This window comes from Oncorhynchus clarkii, chromosome 20, assembly GCF_045791955.1.
Source record: "Oncorhynchus clarkii lewisi isolate Uvic-CL-2024 chromosome 20, UVic_Ocla_1.0, whole genome shotgun sequence".
NCBI classification, from domain to species: Eukaryota; Metazoa; Chordata; class Actinopteri; order Salmoniformes; family Salmonidae; genus Oncorhynchus; species Oncorhynchus clarkii.
Window position 1 is genome coordinate 34,802,351 of NC_092166.1, and position 23,563 is coordinate 34,825,913.

Sequence of the window (23,563 nt, forward strand, 5' to 3'; positions counted from 1 at the left end):
GTGTGCGTGCGTGTGCGTACGTGTGTGTTACCGCCCGCAGCGCTGTTTTTGTTTGTTGAAAGAGATATTACCGAACCTACAGTACACTATGTCCTATAGTCTCTCTTTCAATGGTACATATTCATTATAAAGGAATCACCACACCGCGGTCATTAGTGGTCTCTGTGGATGAACTGGCATTTTATTACGATCATAAAACGAACCCTGATTTTCTCTGAAATTGATTCATGTCTCTGTTCTGTGTGCACTCCCACCACACAATACTATGCAATCCAGAGCTTGTATTTATGCACAACGTGTCTCAGAGTAGGAGTGATATAGGATCAGGTCCACCCTGTCTATATAAGCATTTTCATTATTGTCTTAAAGGCAAAACGGATCCTAGATCAGTGCTCCTACTCTGAGACACTTTGTGAATACGGGCCAGCAGTGAGTGGAACACAGTTGCTATGCTAGCCTGATTCAGGTCTGTATCTGTATATTTATGGCATAACAATGATAGTCAGAGGAGTAGACTGTTAGAAGATGATAGGTCGTTCAGCATCATGGACAGCTCCACAGCCACAGCTCCACATCCCATCAGAGCCCAGAGACAGGTTGTCAGGGGCAACAGCTGCTTCCCTCAGCCGAGAGAGAGAGTTTCAGAATAACTGTAGCTAAACACTCAGTATCAACAGCTTACCACAGTGGTCACCGGAACTGGTCCTACAGAGCTACAAGATGTCCAGGTTCCTGCATTTAGAATAGTTCATGTGAATCCCAACCAACCGCAGTCGGCTGTTTTTATGAAGAGGTTTGTCACCCCGAAATAAATTCCATTAGCATGTAAATCCTATCTGGAAATAAACACACACACACATGCATGCACGCATACACACACTCGCACACACAATGCGGCTTAGGATCGAGAAGCTTCAGGAAAGAGGGGAAGATGAAAGAGAAGAATTAGAAGGAGATAATCAACCTCTCCTGGATTTATGAAGAGAGCAGACCTCAAGCAATCAAGCTAGCTAATTAACTCTGCCTCCGACAATCCCTATGAACTGCTATTGGTGTCTAGACACTGTTATGTAACCTATACCCTCTCCTCCGTCCATCTCTCCCTTCTCTCTTCGTCTTACATTCTGTCTCTGACTCTCTCTCTTTGTCGCTTGTTGCGTATCTCCGTCTCTTCTTACTCTCTCTCTCTCTCTCTCTATGTTGCTGTGTATTGATATTTTTTTCTTTGTCTCTGCCTCTCCTCTCTTTTGCTTTCTCTCCATTGTGCTCTCTCTCTCTCTCTCTCTCTCCCTCTCTCTCTCTCTCTCTCCTAACCCTCCCTCGCTCGTTCCATCCGACAATTATCCAGCATTACAACATCACTTCTGCTTTCCCAAATAAGAGAGGCTATTCTGGGCAAGGGGGCCTTGCGAATCCCAGCTTATGTTAGACACACACACAAGCACACACATACACACACATGCATCATTTTGTGCCGATTTCCAAGATGTAATGGCAATTGGTATTGTACTAAGCGAAATGGAATGGATGGATTTTCCCCATGGGAATTGAACCCACAACCTTGGCATTGCAAGCACCACGATCTACCAACTGAGCCAAATGGGACATAGCATTTATAGTAACTATAGTATGAATACTGTAGTACATGAAAACTGTAGTTTAATACTATAGTAATTAAGGTAGTGTGTTTGTAGACATTACTGTAGTATTTGCTATCATTTATTATTTTGTATTATCTTTGACATAGAAGTGGAGGCTTTTTCATTCAGGAAACATACTGGAGAAATACTCAAATACCAAATGTTCCATAACCTGTAGGCAGTGGTGTGTATTCATGGATGCCAAGGGAAGTCAGGCTTTTCAAAAAAAAAGTACCAATATATATAGATATTTTAAATAGTAATTCATCTTAAACAGTCATTTAGTCTCTCTGAGTTTCATGAATCTCCTTCAATTCGCAAGAGGCTTAATGTATCAATTAAGGAGAAAGCATCCAAGAGAGCGAAACAGTGCCTCTCTGTCTCTCTACATGTAGCCCATCTATCTGATGCTGTCTGGTCCAAACGAGTGACGAGTGACATTGTTGCCGCCCATAGCGTTGAAGGCAAGGGAAGCCAGCGAGCATCTGGCCTGCATTGACAAAAAAGTATACAACATTTTCCAAACAGCTTTGAACTAAACTGAGTGAGCTCAACTGTGAATGGTCCTGGCCCACCAAACAAAAGTGTCAAGGGAAGCCAGCTTGGATTTGGCTTCACTCCTATCAAATCCTATTGAGAGCATATGTCATTGACAGAATTTTTTTTTGAATTGTTGCATCTCGTTGTGTTGTTGTCCTCCGGCAGCCAGCTAGTTAAAATTTGCCCTTTCCTAAATTAGACATTTTTCCAACCATTAATTCATACATTGTTGTGCCCCTGACCTGAGTGGTTGGAAGGTCAAATATGTACGATAGCCAGATGTAGAAGGCTAATGTTAACTAGCTAACATTGCCCATGAATGGAAATTAGGCTAGCGAACAAGCATTTTAGCTAGGTAGCCTAGGACAACAAAAAATAAAAGTGTGTACTGTATGATAGAGTGGTGAAAGAGAGGAGGATGGCATTGGTGTTTCTCTACAAGTAGGGTGAGTCAACATGTTTGTCTACTTGCATGAACAGGCACACATGCATCCAGAAATCAGAACCATGGACAGAGACATCATATTTAGCTTAAGTTGATTGGACTAAATTGTTTTTGGTTATCTTTAAGTTGTCACTGTATCAGACCAAGCAGAGGTGATTCGATTATGTTGAAATGTTGAAGTTGAAATGGTGCTGGAATAGTGGCAGCACCTGTTTTCTTTTGCGACCTGCAATAACACTCGTTGGTTCTAAAATCAAAAGTTGTTTAGTGGTCCGAACATAGGAAACATTAACCTGCTTGACCATGCTGCGGGTCATGTAACTGTCTGTTACTGGACATGCAAAATGCTTTGTGAACTTCACTGGACAGATGTTGCTATCCGGTTTTGTGATAAAACATAGGTTTGGTTGGATTTATTCTGCCACTGTGCCTTATTATTTTCTTTGCCTTTAGGCCTGTATATCACGGTCGCAAGGCATATGCATTAACAGGTTATAGAGCAAACAACGCAATTACTGGCTCCCCCGGTGATTTTACCCACGCACCGCTACTGCCTGTATGTAAGGTAGGACTGGGGTCTGAACGGATAGGAAACACAATATTTAGTCAATACTTGGCATGTAAGTCTCTCAATTACGGGTGGCACAAATTGCGAGTGTTTTAGCGGACTGTAGTGTTTTTTCTGACATTACTGTAGTATTTACTACAGTGTTTTAGCGGTATACTGCAACATTCTATAGAAAGTACCACACATGATCAAGGATTACTACAGTGTGTAGTATAGTATTCCCCGGTAGACTACAGTTAATTCTAGAATTCTGCAGTAAGTACTGTTGTATTCTTTAGTAAACGGTCATCTTTTTTTTCATGTGGGCATGGACACACACATGGTGTGTGGCACAAACCTTGTAGCTGAAGGTGTGGGTGTGTGTGGGTTTGTGCATGCATGCTTGCGTGTGTGCACATGCGTGTGTGTGTATTCATTCACTTCTGCCTTGTGCTTCAGTATGTCCTATTCTGTGTATATGTGCATGTATTTGTCATTCTCTCTCTCTCTCTCTCTGTGTGTGTGTGAGGGGGGGGGGGGGCTGTCTCTTCTCTCTTTGGTGCTGGAACATCGAGTCCACAGTAGCAGGGCTTAGGGGGAGAGAGGAGCAGAACAGATGAATATAGGTCGATGCACTGAGCTGTTCTCCTCTCCTCTGAGCTCTTAGACTGTGATTATCTATACCTGAACACTGGAGAGACCCTGGGGAGGCAGCAGGATACATACACTGTCTAGATGCTTCCAGAGGTTACTGTAATGCAGCAACCATTCAGCCATCATGGGTCTTTATCTATGAACACCAATGGTGGATATGCACACAAATGCATCCATTAGACTGCTGCTATGAGATTAATCTAAAGAAATATCTCCCCCACAGGACCTTTGTATTTCAAGTTGGATTACATCTCCACACTGTCGGGGAACCTCACATTTCTTGTTTGCTTGACGACTCAATTCTTCCAATCCGTTGCTCTGACGTTTGAAGAAACTCACAACCGCGGGCGTGGCATAGCGTTTGGCCGGACCAAGGAGTCTGGGTAGCCAGGCAAATTTATTGTAGCTCTTTGGGCCAAATTCTAATTTGCTGTAGTCTCGTTTTCATGTTACAATCATGTTGCCCATATTCTCATTCATCTCTATGTGTGGGTTACACATTCCCATTGTTCTGTGTACTACAGCCTACCCTTTCCCTGACAATGCGTGCCTGCACAAGTGAGTGCTTGAATGTGTGCGAGTGTGCGTGTGCGCACAAAGACACACATTGCTTCATTTGTAACCTCACCCTATACTCCCTCACCCTCTATCGCTCAAATCAAATAAAAGTTTATTTGTCACATGCCCCAAATACAACAGGTGTAAACCTTACAGTAAAATGCTTACTTACAGGCTCTAACCAATGGTGCGAAGGAAAAAAAAGCTATGTGTGTGTGTGTGTGTATGTGTGTGTGTGTGTGTGTGTCTGTGTGTGTGTGTGTGTGTGTAGGTAAGTAAAGAAATAAAACAACAGTAAAAAGACATTTGAAAAAAGAGTAGCAAGGCTATATACAGACACCTGTTAGTCAGGCATATTGAGGTAGTATGTACATGTGGGTATCGTTAAAGTGACTGTGCATATATGATGAACAGAGAGTAGCAGAAGCGTAAAAAGAGGGGTTGGCGGGTGGTGGGACACAATGCAGATAGCCTGGTTAGCCAATGTGCGGGAGCACTGGTTGGTCTGGCCAATTTAGGTAGTATATACATGAATGTATAGTTAAAGTTACTATGCATATAAGATAAACAGAGAGTAGCAGCAGTGTAAAAAGAGGGGCTGGGGGGTGGCACACAATGCAAACAGTCCGGGTAACCATTTGGTTGCCTGTTCAGGAGACTTATGGCTTGGGGGTAAAAACTGTTGAGAAGCCTTTTTGTCCTAGACTTGGCACTCCGGTACCACTTGCCATGCGGTAGAGAGAACAGTCTATGACTGGGGTGGCTGGGGTCTTTGACAATTTTTAGGGCCTTCCTCTGACACCGCCTGGTGTAGAGGTCGTGGATGGCAGGCAGCTTTGCCCCAGTGATGTACTGGGCCGTACGCACTACCCTCTGAAGTACCTTGCGGTCGGAGGCCGAGCAATTGCCGTACCAGGCAGTGATGCAACCTGTCAGGATGCTCTCGATGTTGCAGCTGTAGAACCTTTTGAGGATCTCAGGACCCATGCCAAATCTTTTTAGTTTCCTGAGGGGGAATAGGCTTTGTCGTGCCCTCTTCACGACTGTCGTTTGTCGTGCCCTCTTCTGCGTCGCTTCCTATTGTGAGTAATTGGGATGTCTGACCTGTGGGGTGTTTGGAGACTATCGTGTGAGTCCTGCTTGCTGCTGTTGTTGTTGTTGAAGAAATCTTTGTCTAATCCGAGGTGAGTGATCGCTGTCCTGATATCCAGGATATGATATTCCCCCTCAGGACAGATATTCATATGAACACAGATACAGTATATTCCTAACCCTGGGAGTGTATACACCGGGTGGAACCTTTGATCGTAGTGAGGGGTTCTCCAGGTGTCAGGGGGAATAAGTAGGAGATGCACACCTGTGGTTGAGAGGTAAATTACCTCATCCACCGTCCAAGGTGCTCCCTCACTTTTTACAATTTGAGAAAACACAGATAAATTCAAAATAAATTATATTTAAGTACCACTAAAATTCCATTAAAATTATAAAATGACAAACTAAATACATATGTAAGCTATAGCAGCCTGGTGGTTTCTTCCCTGTCGTTCTCTTTGGCGGTGGGAGGAATGATGAATAACTTGTCTGTTGGCATGTGTGCAGAGGCCCATTGGTCGGAGGCTTGACCACTTTGCCGACCACTTTGAGTGGGCCAAATCCGACGTAACAAGAACAGACAGACAGTACTCTACTAGGGATTGCTAAAACATGTGTCCTCAAAACATTTTTTTATGGACTTGGGGCTCTTGTAATACGCATTTGAACTCGCCCTACTGTCTGAGTGCTTAGTTTACAAAAACGTACCGCCTCTATTGCGTATGCAGACAAACTGATCACGCCAACGAGATCTAGCATCCAAATTCACCGTGTCTGCCTTGATGTTCATAAAACTCCACGGAGGCCTCTTGCGCAGTTGAACCCAGAATGATATGTGACCACCTGGTTACGGTGTTGTCCTTTCAGCAACATGATTCAAAGGGCGCTTAAATCTCTTAAAATACTCCACATCCAGATGTTGTATCTGCCTAATAATCCTACTCATCACTTACTAGTATTATTACAAATAGAAGATTAGCACTTCACAATTATCACAATGGTGCTCGTTTAGTAAAGTTTAGTAAAGTTAAGAGCAAAGCGGAAATCAATGTCTCGCAAGATACGTAGGCATATAGGCTAATGAATAATTCGTATTTTACATAACAGACCCGGATATAATAGCATATAAGCCTACTGTAGCATAGTATGACTATAATATGTTACACCAAAAACACCATCGCAGTCATTTCTTATCTGATGCTGAATAATCACATTTATTTCGTCATGCGGCCACAAGTCAACAGTGCGCACTGCAGGCTATATGCTTTGATTGAAACAAAATAGACCTATAAGAAAGGCTATTAGTCCGCATACAGTTTGGACATTTCACGGGTAAAACGTGAAGAATTGTCATTTATGATTGAAAGTGATAATGGCCCATTTTGGTGTTTGAGGGTATTAAAAATAGAACGTTTAAGATGTTAAAAATAGAACACAGAATACGCGTGGGCATAGGCAGACGTTGCAATTGGATGATGCATTTGATGCACCTATTTTATAATGATATTTAATCTGTCAGCACAAACTTTGATTGAGTAATGATAACATCATTTTATAAAAAAAAAAATTGCACTCCCTCACCTAAAAAAATAGCACCACACCACTGACACCATCCATATCAAATATGATGAGATGTGTGTGTGTGAACGCAGCTATCTCTGTGTTGAATATAGTTGTACTTGATTCATTCGCTTGGGGAAATGATTGGTTACCATGTGACATTAAAAACAGGGCCTTCAGAAAGTATTCACACCTGTTGACTGTTTACCCATTTTGTTGTGTTACAGCCTGAATTTAAAATGGATTAAACTGAGATGCTGTGTCACTGATCTACACACAATATCCCATCATGTCAACGTGGAATTATATTTTTTAGAAATGATTACAAATTAATAAAAAATGAAATGTTTAAATGTCTTGAGTCAATAAGTATTACAGCTCTTCTTTTTTTATTTTTTTTTACAATCGCTAGGACCCATTTCTCAATACTTAGGTCACTTTTTCAAAACTCTTCACACAGTGAGCACAACAGCAGTCTATGTGGGCTAAACTGTGGATCATTTTTCATTGCTTTGGCACAAAATGCATTCAATGACTACATCAAATCAAATTGTATTAGTCACATGCGCTGAATACAACAGTGAAATGATTACTTACGAGCCTTACAGTGAAATGATTACTTACGAGCCCTACAGTGAAATGATTACTTACGAGCCTTACAGTGAAATGATTACTTACAAGCCTTACAGTGAAATGATTACTTACGAGCCCTACAGTGAAATGATTACTTACGAGCCTTACAGTGAAATGATTACTTACGAGCCTTACAGTGAAATGATTACTTACGAGCCCCCAAACAACAATGCAGTTTCAAGAAAATACGGACAAGAATAAGAGATAAAAGTAACAAGTAATTAAAGAGCAGCAGTAAAACAACATTAGCGAGACTATATACAGGGGGGTACCGGTACAGAGTCAATGTGCGGGTGCACCGGTTAGTTGAGGTAATATGTGCATGTAGGTAGAGTTATTGAAGTGAATATGCATACACAACAACAGACATCTGTCAAATTTCATGAATTATTTTCTCACTCAGACACAACCACCACCAAAACTCTATGTACCTACAGGCCAATTTGCACATACTCTTTTCAAAACTGTTAAACTTAAGGTCAAAACCTAACATAACACAAAATTGAATAAGACAGCAATTTGCTACATTTCTATAGTAATATGTATTGAAATATATTCCAAATCTAAAAAATGTAATTTTATCAAAACAATTAGACCAACCACAGCTGATTCCCATTGTAGCTGAACACCTACTCAGGTGTTAGTCTTTCAAATTCATTGCCATCTACACAAAAGGGGACATCTTAGGAATAATGCTGTACAGTAATGTAAACATGGACCCAGCCAGAGATAGAGAAGTGGCTGACAGAGGAAGAAGAGTGGCTGGGAGAGGGAGAGGGAGAGGAGTATGAATGCGTGGTGGAAGAAGACTGAGAGGAAGATCAAGAGCTGTCGTCTCAGATGAGACTAGGGTCACTATGATTGATCATGTAATAAATCATGGTCTATCAATGAGAGAGGCTGGTCTAAGAGTGCAGACAAATCTGCAACGCTCAACAGTGGCATCTATTGTGAGAAATTTCCAGCAAAACAGGTAAGATGTGCATTCTGCAAGGGCATCTGACTGAACTGCACATTACAGAAGTCAATTGAGCAAAGCCTCCAAACCCATTGTTAATTGTTTTTGTATTTCTGCTTAGGACCCAATGGTTACCTCCCACATGCGGGAGAGGTAGGAGTTTCACTGCTGTGCAGGAAACTGCAATCGTTGATATGGTCATCAGAAACAATGGCATAAAACTCACAGAGATTTGGGACAGAGTGTTGGCAGACAACATTACATTTTGAAATATTCACAATAGGGCAAAGGCACACTGCGGCATGTTTTTAGGTATAATGTAAACTACCGTAATAGCCTAACTCTTATGTTTCCTTGTGGATTTATTTGAGAGAATCGTGGAGATTGAAGCCAGGCAAACACCCCACATATTCATCTTTGTGGATGAGGCTGGTTTCAACTTGGCCAAAACACGGCATCGAGGAAGGAATGTGATTGGGAAAAGAGCCACAGTGGATGTCCCGGGCCAGAGGGGTGCCAACATCACAATATGTGAAGCAATGTCCTCTGATGGATGGCTGTTACACAAACCTCTAATTGGGCCATACAACACCGAGCGTCTCATTTCATTCCTGGATGACCTCTATGGAAGGGTTGTGCCAGGTCAGGAAAGGGTTGTAGTGGGACAATATGGCATTTCACCACTCCCGTGCAGTCCATCCCAGGACGGTGTCAATTTTCTTCCCACCTTACTCTCCATTCCTCAACCCTATAGAGGAATTATTTTCCTCGTGGAGGTGGAAGGTTTATGACCACCATCCACATCAAATGTCCCTCCTGGACGCAATGAGCGCTGGATGCCTGGACGTATCTGCAGAAGATTGCCAGGGATGGACCAGGCATGCCAAAAGGTTATTTTCTAGGTGTATTGCCCAAGATAAGATGTGATGTGGATGAGAACCTGTGGCCAAATGCAGAAGACAGGGTTGACTAGCATTGCTACTGTATCTGTATCGGTAGATTGTGTATATACAAATTATTGTATTTTGGAATCACTCCATACCAAAAAATGACAAAAATATTGAAGCATCTTGCATCATGTCATCAAGTCATTCCTGTAACATATACTGCAGTGAATTCTAAACAGTAGAGAGGTATCATTCTTGTTTTGTAAAGACATTTTACATTAGAAAACATTGTGTAATGCTACCTGTTAGTGTTTTTTAGGTCCTTGTTTGAGTGACAAAGTGTGCTTGTTGGGTGACAACCTTTGCTAGTGTTATGAAAGAATGAGTTGATTTGAGACATGTAAAAGTGTTTGTAGTTTTAGTACATTTTGGATGTGAAATTAACTGCTGTTCCAAGCGGAAAGTTTAAGGATAACTGTGAAGAGTTTTTAAAAAGTGACCTAAGTATTGAGAAATGGGTCCTAGCGATTATATAAAAAAAAAAACTGTAAACCCCTTTGTTGAGGCAAGTTCAGGAGTACGTTTTATTAACGAGTCACATAAGTTGTATGAAATCACTGTGTGCAATAATAGTATTTAACATTATTTTTTAATGTCTACCTCATCTCTGTACCCAATGCATACAATTATCTATAATGTCCCTCAGTCTAGCAGTGAATCTCAAACCCAGATTCAACCACAAAGACCAAGTTGGTTTTTCAATGCCTCGTAAAGGGCACCTATTGGTAGACGAGTATAAAAAAAAACAGACGTTGAATATCCCTTTGAGCATGGTAAAGTTATTAATTACACTTTGGATGGTGCATCAATACACCCAGTCACTACGAAGATACTGGCGTCCTTCCAACTCAGTTGCCGGAGAGGAAGGAAATCGCTAATGGTTACTTTAAAACGGTTACAGAGTTAAATGGCTGTGATAGGAGAAAATTGAGGATGGATCAACAACATTGTAGTTACTCCACAATACTGAACTAAATGACAGAGGGAAAAGGAGGATGTAAGGAGTGCGTACTGGCGGCAGGGAAGTCAGACGCAGGAGAGCAAAAACTGTGTTTCAGGTGCAGTTTAATAACAAAAAACCCACCAGAAAACAGAACAATCAAATAATGGGTACATAACCCGACGCACACCAGGACAGACGACCACAAGCACTTACAATAAACAATCACCGACAAGGACATGAGGGGGTACAGAGGGTTAAATACACAACATGTAATTGATGGGATTGGAACCAGGTGTGATGGAAGACAAGACAAAACCAAAGGAAAATGAAAAGAGGATCAGCGATGGCCGCCCGAACAAGGAGAGGGACCAACTTCGGCGGAAGTCGTGACAGTAGTACACCCCCCCCCCAGCGTGTCGTGACACCAGCCCCTGGGACGACCCGGAGGGCGAGGCGCAGGGCGATCCGGACAAAGACGGTGTAACTTCTGCAGCATAGATGGGTCCAACACGTCCTCGACCGGAACCCAGCACCTCTCCTCCAGGCCGTACCCCTCCCACTCCACAAGATACTGAAGGCCCCTCGCCTCGAATCCAGTATGGAGCGAACGGAGTACAGAGAGGGCGGAGGAACCTCCCGCACCTCAGACACCTGGAGCGGGCCAGCCACCACCGGCCTGAGGAGAGACACATGGAACGAGGGGTTAATACGGTAATCGAGTGGAAGCTGTAACCAAAAACAAACCTCGTTCACTCTCCTTAGGACTTTAAATGGCCCCACAAACCGTGGACCCAGCTTCCAGCAGGGCAGGTGGAGGGGCAGGTTTCGGGTCGAGGGCCAGACCCCGTCCCCCGGTGCGAACACCGGGTCTCACTGTGGTGGCGATCTGCATTCCTCTTTTGGCGCGTCATGGCCTGCTGAAGGTGGACACGGATGGCTTCCCATGTCTCCTCCGCGCGCCTGAACCAGTTGTCCACCGCAGGAACCTCGGTCTGACCCTGATGCCAAGGAACCAGAACCGGCTGGTACCCGAGTACACACTGGAAGGGAGAGAGGTTAGTGGAGAAGTGGCGGAGCGAGTTCTGTGCCATCTCAGCCCAGGGCACGAACGCCAGCCAGTCCTGGCAATAGGACCGCAGAAGCCTACCCACATCCTGGAGACTGTCGCTGGAGGCTCCGGACTGGAGGCCGTCGCTGGAGGCTTTGTGCCATGACTCCTCACTGGAGGCTTCGTGCCATGGATCACCACTGGAGGCTTCTTGCCATGGATCACCACTGGAGGCTTCTTGCCATGGATCACCACTGGAGGCTTCTTGCCATGGATCACCACTGGAGGCTTCTTGCCATGGATCACCACTGGAGGCTTCTTGCCATGGATCACCACTGGAGGCTTCTTGCCATGGATCATCACTGGGGGCTTCTTGCCATGGATCATCACTGGGGGCTTCGTGCCATGGATCATCACTGGAGGCTTCGTGCCATAGATCATCATTGGAGGCTTCGTGCCATGGATCATCACTGGAGGCTTCGTGCCATGGATCATCACTGGAGTGGAGAGACACACAGAAGGCCTGGCTCTGGGAGCAGGCATAGGACTCACCAGGCTGGGGAGACATACAGGAGGCTTCTTCCTTGGCCGAGGCACCGGATACACTGGGCTGTGGAGGCGCACTAGTGGTCTCAAGCGCAGAGCTAGCACAACCCGTTCTGGCTGGATGCCCGCTTCCACCCGGCAAATGCCCACTTCCACCGCCCTGTGAATGCTCAACCGAGACACGTGCGCATCACCCCATAGCACGGTGCCTGACCAGTTGCATGCTCGCCACGGTAAGCACGGGAGTTGGCTCAGGTCTGAATCCTGACTCTGCCACACTCCCCATGTGACCCCCCCAATTTTTGGTGGAGTGGCCTCCCGGTCTTTAGTGCCAGCCGTGACCCTGTGTAAACATGGGCCCTCTTTCGCGCTGCCTCCACCTTTCTCTCTGCTTCCAGCTGCTCCCACGGCAGGCGATCCTTTCCCGCCAGGATCTCCTCCCATGTCCAGGATCCTTTGCCATTTAGGATACACTCCCATGTCCAGTCCTCCTGAACACGCTGCTCCTCCTTACCACGCTGCTTGGTCCGTTTGTGGTGGGAAGTTCTGTCACGGCCGTTAAAAGAAGAGGACCAAGGTGCAGCGTGGTCAGTGTACATTTTCACTTTATTTGGAAAATGACGCCGAACAAAACAATCAACACTACAAAAACAAAACTGTGAAGCTAAAGGCTATGTGCCCTAAACAAAGTCAACTTCCCACAAAGACAGGTGGGAAAAAGGGCTACCTAAGTATGGTTCTCAATCAGAGACAACGATAGACAGCTGTCCCTGATTGAGAACCCTACCTGGCCAAAACATAGAAATACAAATAATAGAATATAGAATACCCACCCCAACTCACACCCTGACCAAACTAAAATAGAGACATAAACAGGACCTCTAAAGTCAGGGTGTGACACCCAGTTCCACAATAAATGTTTGATTTGTTCGATAATGTCCATCATTTATGTCCAAACAGCTACTTTTGTTAGCGCGTTTGGTAAACAAATCAAAACTCACGAAGCGCGTTCACTAGTTGCAGACAAAATGGCAAAAAGTTCCGTGACAGTCTGTAGAAACTTGTCAAACGATGTATGGAATCAATCTTTAGGATGTTTTTAACATAAATCTTCAATAATATTCCAACTGGAGAATTTCTTTGTCTTCATTAAAGCAAAGGAACGGGAGATACCTGATGTGAATGCGCGTGACCAGTGTGTGACTGCTGCCAGACCTCTGACTCATTCCCCTCTCATTCAGCCCCCCTTCATAGTAGAAGCATCAAACAAGTTTCTAAAGACGGTTGACATCTAGTGGAAGCCTTAGGAAGTGCGACATGACCAATATCCCACTGTATATTCAATAGGAGCTGAGTTGAAAGTTGACCAACCTCAGATTTCCCACTTCCTGGTTGGATTATTTTCTCAGGTTTTTGCCTGCCATATGAGTTCTGTTATACTCACAGATATCATTCAAACAGTTTTAGAAACTTCAGAGTGTTTTCTATCCAAATATAATATGCATATATTAGCAACTAGGACTGAGGAGCAGGCAGTTTAATCTGGGCACCTCTGGGCACCTTATTCATCCAAGCTTCTCAATAAATAAAATAACAATTAAAAATTACAAAATTTAAATGTAAAAATAACAAATAATTAAGGAGCAACAATAAAATAACAGTAGCGTGGGGGTACCGGGGGGTACCGGTACAGAGTCAATGTGCGGGGGCACCGGTTTGTCAAGATAATTGAGGTAATATGTACATGTAGGTAGAGGTAAAGTGACAATGCATGGATAATAAACAGAGAGTAGCAGCAGTGTAAAAATGTGGGTGGGTGGGGGGGCAATGGATAGTGTTATGTTTGGGGTAAATCCAACACAACACACCACTGAGTACCACTCATCGTATTTCCAAGCATGGTGGTGGCTGCATCAATGTTGTGGGTATGCTTGTCATTGGCAAGGACTAGGGAGTTTTTTGTATAAAAATAAATGGAATAGAACTAAGCACAGTCAAATTCCTAGAGGAGAACCTGGTTCAGTCTGCTTACCAACAGATACTGGGAGACAAATTCACCTTTCAGCAGGACAATAACCTAAAAGACAAGGCCAAATCTACACTGGAGTTGTCTACCAAGACGACGTTGAATGTTCCTAAGTGGCCTACTTACAGTTTTGACATAAATCATCTTGAAGATCTATGGCAAGACATAGAAATGGCTGTCTAGCAATGATCAACAACCAACTTAGTTTAAAAAAGAATGATGTGCAAATATTGTACAATCCAGGTGTGTACAGCTCTTAGAGACGTACCCAGAAAAACTCACAGCTGTTAATCGCTGATTAAGGTGATTCTAACATGTATTGACTCAGGGGTATGATTATTATGCAAATGAGATATTTCTGTATTTCATTTTCAATAAATTAGCAAAAATGTCTTAAAACATGTTTTCACTTCATCATTATGGGATGTTGGGTGAGAAGAAGAAAACGATTGAATCCATTTTGAATTCAGGCTGTAATACAACAAAGTGTGGAGTAAGTGGAAGGGTACGAATACTTTCCGAAGGCACTGTACTGTACATGTAAAGTGCTAGTATGCATTCAAATGTGAGCATAACACCAGATGGAAGGGGAATAGGAAATTCCATAGGATTCGGCTGTGTATCAGTACCGCATAGGCCTTTGATGGTTGTTTTCCATCATGTGTGCCTATATTTTCAGCTCATCCAGAGAACTACTTACAATAGTGATATGAACATTATCACAACAAAGGCACCTGTTTTGCATGTACAAACTGTCCCCCGCCAACACAAAGTCACTTTTAACTTGTCTCATAGCTTTCTAACTTATTTTACCCCAAGAAGTTCAAATGTTATGATAATACCCGAAGGCAGCAGACAGACTGCTGTTGCTCCACACCGTCAGAGAGATGGAGGGCAAGGTGTTTACTGCTACACCACCGTCCTTAGATACCAACCAGCCTAAGGCCACAACACACATACTTACACACATATGCATGTGCGTGCACACGCGCAAACACACACACACACAAACACACACACACACACAGCATCCCCATCTCTCTTTGATGTCTTCCCCACACCCCATACACACTTCAAACACCAAAACACCTTTGAACCTAGGATACATTTATGGAAATGGTCAGTAATGGCATTTGGAGTGGGAGGGAAGTTTGTTGCTTTTAAGACATCTAAGCAAGCACTGTCTGCAGCTCAAATTGCTGATGTTTTTCGTTACTTTTCAGAATGATTTTTCAGATGTTTTGCTTGATTTTGTTTGGCAGAGAATTTGACGCATAGGTTCTGATTTAGCACAAGCTAGTCCTTAATTATTCAGTACATGAGTATCCATGTCCATCATGACAGCACCTAACTGCCTTGCCCGCCTGTACTGAACGCATGCATTAGTCCACTGAGCAGAAGCCTAGGCGTTTGCTCTGGGAGCTAACATAGACAGATCTCAGACAAGGGGAGAATCTCAACTGCATTTCCTTGTTCCTCTCCTGATTCCGATTAGACGAAAAGGTCAGAGGGGAGGGACCTTTGACCTTATCATCCAATGGATTTTGAGAAGGAGGTGAGGATAGAGGACGCAAGGAATCAAGGAAATGCAGTTGAGATTCTCCCAAGCTTACTCATCACACTAGTTTGGCCAATAGTTACACTTAATACCAGACCCAGATATTGTAGGAGAGATGAGAGAGATGAGAGATTCATGGTGGTTAGGCCTTTGGAAGCTCCTCTACTCCTCTCTTCTGCTCCGGTTACGTTCCCTCTCTGCTCCATCGCTATCAGTTTCTCCCAGGCCTTTGGAACAGGGACTCATCTCCCTGGCCTCTGCACTGATACCAGATGGCCCTAAGCCCTGTGTGGAGATGAAAGCACACATGCATGCACACACACATACACACGCACAGACACACACACACACACACACACACACACACACACACACACACACACACACACACACACACACACACACACACACACACACACACACACATATACACAAACATACACAGTCACACGCTGAGACCGAATGTGCCAACACTAAATGAGATGCTAGAGTCTGAGATGGGAGATTGGAGTTAGCTAAGTGTGCACTGCTACTGCGGGGGTGGGGGAGGATAAAAAGAGGTTGGGGGAGAGAGAGCGGTGTGTGTGTGGGAAGGGGGAGGCTTTGTAAGGAAAAGGAAGAGGGGTGATGTGAATATGAGCGAGACTGGAAAATGGAAGATCTCACTCGAATTGTGTTTTTGGGGTCAGCAGTGGGTGTGTGTGTTTGTGTGTGTTTGTGTGTGTGTATGTGTGTGTGTGTGTGTGTGTGTTTGTGTGTGTGTGTGTGTGTGTGTGTGTGTGTGTGTTTGGATAGGGGGAGGGGTGAGTGGATGATCTGACTTGAATTGTGCGTATGAATCTTTAATCCTGTTCTCTACACTCGTCTGATGCTCTCTGATGCGCTCTGAGCTCTGGTGGGGGAGAGGAGCATTTCACAGTCTGTTTTTAGTTTCTAGGACAGAGCAGGCGAGAACACAGACACACTTGCCTACACACACACACACACACACACACACACGGCCCTGAGCCCCTAGGGCCTGGATTTACTAGTAAAGCGTTTAATGAATGAATTGATGAGAAGCAGCTAATGATTGCAGTGGAGTGTTGAGGGGCATTATCCTATCTACCGCATATGTTTATGATAGAGAGAGAGAAAGGGATGCAGGGAAATAGAGAAAGTCAGGGACAGAGGAAGAGAGAGAGAGAGAGAAAGAGAGAGAGAGAGAGAGAGAGAGAGACGCTTACAGAGAGAGATAGAGAGTGAAAGTGGAAGAGAGAGAAACTAATTCTCCTAAAGAGTTGGTAATAACGATGTAGAAGAGTCTAGGCTCCAATAGCTCTCTACTCTCATCTAATCACTCTTGCCCCCATAGACCCCCCCCCGTGTGATTTACTTTACTGATGCAACGCCTTGCACTGGGTGTATTTGTGTGTTCCACACTCCTGATGCAACACTTGCCACAACCAGCGTATGTGTGTAAATTTCTCTCTCTATCTTCGGTTTGTGAATAGTCTGATTTATGTGTTCAGTGAATTCAGCAGGCGTGCTGATAGCAGCAGTGGAGTGAGGGGGCGGATGATGTCACACTATTGTGTGTGTGTGTGTGTGTGTGTGTGTGTGTGTGTGTGTGTGTGTGTGTGTGTGTGTGTGTGTGTGTGTGTGTGTGTGTGTGTGTGTGTGTGTGTGTGTGTGTGTGTGTGTGTGTGTGTGTGTGTGAGCTTGTTCGCGCTTCAAACTTTAATGTGCCAGCCCATCACTTTCTGTTGGTCTGATAACACGGATCCCTGAAGTCATCAAAAAAACACAAAGCACAGCAGGCCTCCGCTTTCATGTCGCCTTATTCAAAACCCTACCACACACACATACACCAACTCCCACCGCCCCCTTTTACCACACACAAATAACCCCCTCCCTCACCCCTTCCGACCCCCAAAACACATGCACACAAACGTGTCTGCCACCCCGCACATGACCAAGGCTCTAGGCCTAATGTTGGGTTTATCCACTGATTAAATATGAAAGTAAATTCATGTATGTGTGCCTAGTCCTCTGCATTGTGTGTTTGCATATGTGGGGTTAGTATGTGTGTATCAAAGCAGGCTATGGTACAGCCCTCTTGCTTATACCCCAGTTACGGTATGAACCTTTACAGAGAGCTGTCTTGGCAGAGACAACTCTGGGTGCTGCTGGGATAGAGCAAACAAACACTCACACCTTCTCCTTCACTCTGGTAGTTTCCTCTCCTTCCTTCACCGAGGCTCATTTCCTTCTCTCTCTTAATTTCTCATCCCCTTGTTGACAGTACAGACTACAGTATTTTTGGGCTGTGCCTCTGACCATACGGCTCTTCCTCTTGTCCCTCCAGAGGACAGGAAGCTGTTTGTGGGGATGCTGAACAAGCAGCAGACAGAGGAGGATGTGTACCGCCTATTTGAGCCCTACGGCGCCATCGATGAGTGTACCGTACTAAGAGGTCCTGACGGAAACAGCAAAGGTATATGAAGCTTTCTTTCTTATACTCTATTACTTTATCGCTTTCAAACACACTTGTAGGGGATACTCTAGTAGATTCCATGGCATTAGCTAGGGTTGTTGGGTCGAATATGCAAAAAAGGACTAACTACTTTCTCTTCATCCATCATTCTAGCAACATCTTGTAGTCAGTCTAACACCAATCTTATTGATAGACTAGGATGATCTGCCGATGTATTCCAGGACAGAAACGTTTGACATATTCAATTTTCTGCCTGTCTCATACCTGTCTCTCTCATGTCACAATGATGTTGTTCTGCCTGTACACACACACACACACACACACACACACACACACACACACACACACACACACACACACACACACACACACATTCTCCCGATGTGTCATACCTGCATCTCCCAGGTCAGAGTGATGTTCCGTCTGCGTGACAGCTGACACAATGGCTTGACTCTGCAGTGACAGAAGTCATTTCACACACCACACTGAGATATATACCTGACAGGCATCGCATGAGAGCACACGTACACACACACAGACACACACACACACACACACACACACACACACACTGGTTACATACCACAGCAATATTCTAGTCAGGACTGTGTGAAGACACTATCGCTCAAAGAAGCAAAACATGTGAGTGAGGAAAAGAAAAGAGTGTGAATACTACATCTATACAGACTCTCTCAACTTTATTCTCTCTCAATTCAATTCAATTCAAGGGGCTTTATTGGCATGGGAAACATATTGCCACAGCAAGTGAAGTAGATAATATACAAAAGTGAAATAAACAATAAAAATTAACAGTAAACATTACACTCACAGAAGTTCCAAAATAATAAAGATGTATATATTATTTATATAATATGTAGATATACAGTGTTGTAATGATGTGCAATTTCTCCACCCCATCTCTCTCCCTCCCACTAACCCCTCTGTCTTTCTCTGTCTCTCTCTCTCTCTCCCTCCCACTAACCCCTCTGTCTCTCTCTCTCTCTCTCTCTCTCTCTCTCCGTCCCATTAACCCCTCTGTCTTTCTCTGTCTCTCTCTCTCTCTCACTCACTCACTCACTCACTCACTCACTCACTCACTCACTCACTCACTCACTCACTCACTCACTCACTCACACTCTCTCTCTCTCTCTCTCTCTCTCTCTCTCTCTCGCTCTCTCACTCTCTCTCTCTCTCTCTTTCTTTCTTTCTCTCTCTCGCTCTCTCGCTCTCTCTTTCTCTCTCAATTTATTGGCATTGGAAACATATGTTTACATTGCCAAAGCAAGTTAAATGTAAAATAAACCAAAGTGAAAAGTTACAAAGGAATAGAGATATTTCAAATGTCGTATTATGGCTATATACTGTACAGTGTTATAATGATGTGCAAATAGTTAAAGTACAAAAGGGCAATAGGTCATAAATCTAGCTGCTGTTGATGACACGGTGGTATTTCACTCAATAGATATGGGAGTTAAACAAACAAAAACCTCCGGATTTGTTTTCGAATTCTTTGTGGGTCTGTGTAATCTGATGGAAATGTGTCTCCAATATGGTCATACAGTGCCTGGCAAAAGTATTCACCCTCCTTGGCGTTTTCCTATTTTGTTGCGTTACAACCTGTAATTTAAATTACAGGCTGCCTAAGGATGATTCCCAATCAGAGACAATGATAGACAGCTGCCTCTGATTGGGAATCATACTTAGGCAGCCTTTTTTCCCACCTGTGTTTTGTGGGTAGTTGTTTTCTGTATATTTGATTTGCCTTACAGAACTGTTCGTTTTTCTCTTTGTTATTTTGTTCGAGTGTTTTGAGTAATAAATTATCATGAACACTTACCACGCCGCGCTTTGGTCCAATCCTCATTCTGACGAAAGACGTTACAGAACTACCCACCACCAAAGGACCAAGCAGCGTGGCCAGGAGGAGCAGGGATCCTGGGCCCGGAAGAAGAGTGAGTAGAGGACCTCATGGACATGGGAGAAGGTTATGGCAGGGGACAAGACCCTGCCATGGAAACAGGCGGAAACAGCAAGGGAGGAACGGCGGCGATACCAGGAGTCACGGCAACGAGGCAAGCACGAGAGGCAGCCCCAAAACATTTTTTGGGGGGGGCACACGGGGAGAGTGGCAGAGTCAGGGTTCAGACCTGAGCCAACTCCTTGTGCTTACCGTGGGGAGCGAGTGACCGGTCAAGCACCATGCTATCCGGTTCTGCGCACCATGCCTTCAGTGCGCATCCACAGCCCAGTGCGCTCTGTGCAAGCTCCCCGCAGTGGCCGTGCTAAAGTGGGCATTCAGCCAGGACGGATTGTGCCGGCTCAGCGTTCCAGGCCTCCGGTGCATCTCTTCGGCCCAGGTTATCCTGCGCCAGCTCTTCGCACGGTGTCCCCGGTTCACCAGCAAAGCCCAGTGTGGCCTGTTCCAGCTCCCCGCACTTGCCAGGCTGAGGGGGTATCCAGCCAGGACGAGTTATGCCAGCTCTGCGCTCCAGACCTCCGGTGCACCTTCACGTTCCATTGTGTCCTGCGCTGACTCTACGCACTATGCCTCCAGTGCGCGTTATAGTCCAGTGCGTCCTGTGCCAGCTCTCCACACTCACCGAGCTAAAGTGGGTATCCAGCCAGGGCGCGTTGTGGCAGCTCCACGTACCAGGCTTCTAGTACGTCTCCTCAGGCCAGTGAGACCTGTCCGGTGAGACCTGATTCACGTACGAAGCCTCCAGTGATGATCCATGGCACAAATTCTCCAGCGATGATCCATCCCGCACTGGAGACACATCTACGTCCCGCACTGGAGCCGCCACCGTGAAGGGATGCCCACCAGGACCCTCCCCTTTAGAGTCAGGTTTTGCATCCGGAGTCCTCTCTTTTGGGGGGGTACTGTCACGCCATGGCCATAGAGAGGCTTTAATTCTCTATTTTGGTTAGGCCAGGGTGTGACTAGGGTGGGCATTCTAGTTTCTTTATTTCTATGTTTTGGCCGAGTGTGGTTTCCAATCAGAGGCAGCTGTCTATTGTTGTCTCTGATTGGGAATCATACTTAGGCAGCCTTTTTCCCACCTGTGTTTTGTGGGTAGTTATTTTCTGTTTTGTGTCTGCACCAGACAGAACTGTTTTGTTTTTTCACTTTGTTTTGTTGTTCTTTGTTGTTTGTGTTTTTGAGTAATAAATTATCATGAACACTTACCACGCTGCGTTTTGGTCCATGCCTTCTGCGAGAGATGTTACAGCGTGCATATGTATTCACCCCCTTTGCTATGAAGCCCCTAAATAAGATCTGGTGAAAGCAATTACTTTCAGAAGTCACATAATTAGATAAATAAAGTCCATCTGTGTGCAATCTAAGTGTCACATGATCTGTCACATTATCTCAGTATATATACACCTTTTTTGAAAGACCCAGAGTCTGAAACACCGCTAAGCAAGGGGCACCACCAAGCAAGCGGCCTATGAAGACCAAGGAGCTCTCCAAACAGGTCAGAGAAAAAGTTGTGGAGAAGTACAGATCAGGGTTTGAACATCCCATGGAGCAACATTAAATCCATTATTAAAAAAATTGAAAGACTATGGCACCACATTAAACCTGTCAAGAGAGGGCCGCCCACCAAAACTCACTGACCAGGCAAAGAGGCAACAAAAAGACCAAAGATAACCCTGAAGGAGCTGCAAAGCTCCACATATGAGATTTGAGTATCTGTCCATAGGACCACTGAAAGCCATACACTTCACAGGGCTGGGCTTTACGGAAGAGTGGCCAGAAAAAAGCCTTTGCTTAAAGAAAAAAAGAAGCAAACATGTTTGGTGTTCCCCAACATGCATGTGGGGGACTCCCCAAACATATGGAAGAAGGTACTCTGGTCATATGAGACTAAAATTTAGCTTTTTGGCCATCAAGGAAAACACTATGTCTGGCGCAAACCCAACACCTCTCATCACCCCGAAAATACCATCCCTGCATCATGCTGTGGGGATGTTTTTCATTGGCAGGAACTGGGGAACTGGTCAGAATTGAAGGAATCATGGATTGTGCTAAATACAGGGACATTTTTGAGGGAAACCTGTTTCAGTGTTCCAGAGATTTGAGACTGGGACGGAGGTTCACCTTCCAGCAGGACAATGACCCTAAGCATACTGCTAAAGCAACACTTGAGTGGTTTCAGGGGAAACATTTACATGTCTTGGAATGGCCTAGTCATAGCCCAGACCTCAATCCAATTGAGAATCTGTGGTATGACTTAAATGTTGCTGTACACCAGCGGAACCCATCCAACTTGAGGGAGCTGGAGCAGTTTTGCCTTGAAGAATGGGCAAAAATCCAAGTGGCTAGATGTGCCAAGCTTATAGAGACATACCCCAAGAGACTTAAAGCTGTAATTGCTACAAAAGTGGCTCTACAAAGTATTGGCTTTGGGGGAATGAATAGTTATGCATGCTCAAGTTTTCTGTTTTTTTTGTCTTATTTCATGTTTGTTTCACAATAAAAATATTTTGCATCTTCAAAGTGGCAGGCATGTTGTGTAAATCAAATGATACAAATCCCCCCCAAAAAAATCAATTTTAATTTGAGGGTTTAAGGTGACAAATTAGGAAAAATGTGAAGGGGGGTGAATACTTTCACAACCCACTGTATATTTGTCAGGAGGTTAGGAAGTGCAGGCTTAGATTCCACCTCATTTTGTGGGCAGTGTGCACATAACCTGTCTTCTCTTGAGAGCCAGGTCTGTCTACGGTGGCCTCTCTCAATAGCAAGACTATGCTCACTGAGTCTGTACATAGTCAAAGCTTTCCTTACTTTTTTTTCAGTCACAGTGGTCAGGTTTTCTGCCACTGTGTACTCTCTGTTTAGGGACAAATAGCATTTTAGTTTGCTCAGATTTTTGTTAATACTTTCCAATGTGTCAAATAATTATATTTTAGTTTTCTCATGATTTGGTTGGGTCTAATTATGTTGCTGTCCTGGGGCTCTGTTTGTGTTTGTGAACAGAGCCCCAAGACTAGCTTGCTTAGGGGACTCTTGTCCAGGTTCATCTCTTTGTAGGTGATGGCTTTGCTATGGAAGGTTTGGGAATCGCTTCCTTTTATGTGGTTGTAGAATTTATTGGCTCTTTTGTGGATTTTGATAATTAGCAAGTATCGGCCTAATTTTGCTCTGTATGCATTATTTGGTGTTTTACTTTGTACACAGATTATATTTTTGCAGAATTCTGCATGCAGTCTCAATTTGGTGTTTGTCCCATTTTGTTAATTCTTGGTTGGTAAGCAGACCCCAGAAAAACCATAAAGGGCAATACGTTCTATAACTGATTTAATTATTTTTAGCCAGATCCTAATTGGTATGTCAAATTTGATGTTCCTTTTGATGGCATAGATGGCCCTTCTTGCCTTGTATCTC

At 44.3% G+C, this 23,563-nt stretch overlaps 1 protein-coding gene across 2 annotated transcripts in view; it reads left to right on the plus strand.

Annotated features, from left to right (window-relative positions):
- The window catches only part of LOC139376289 (CUGBP Elav-like family member 5), a 48,274-nt gene that overhangs the window by 14,242 nt on the left and 10,469 nt on the right, over window positions 1-23,563 (plus strand). For both annotated transcript variants that reach the window (XM_071118660.1, XM_071118661.1), the window contains exon 4: window positions 18,043-18,171. In XM_071118660.1, coding sequence (XP_070974761.1) covers window positions 18,043-18,171 — 129 coding nt within the window. The remainder of the gene's footprint in view (window positions 1-18,042; window positions 18,172-23,563) is intronic.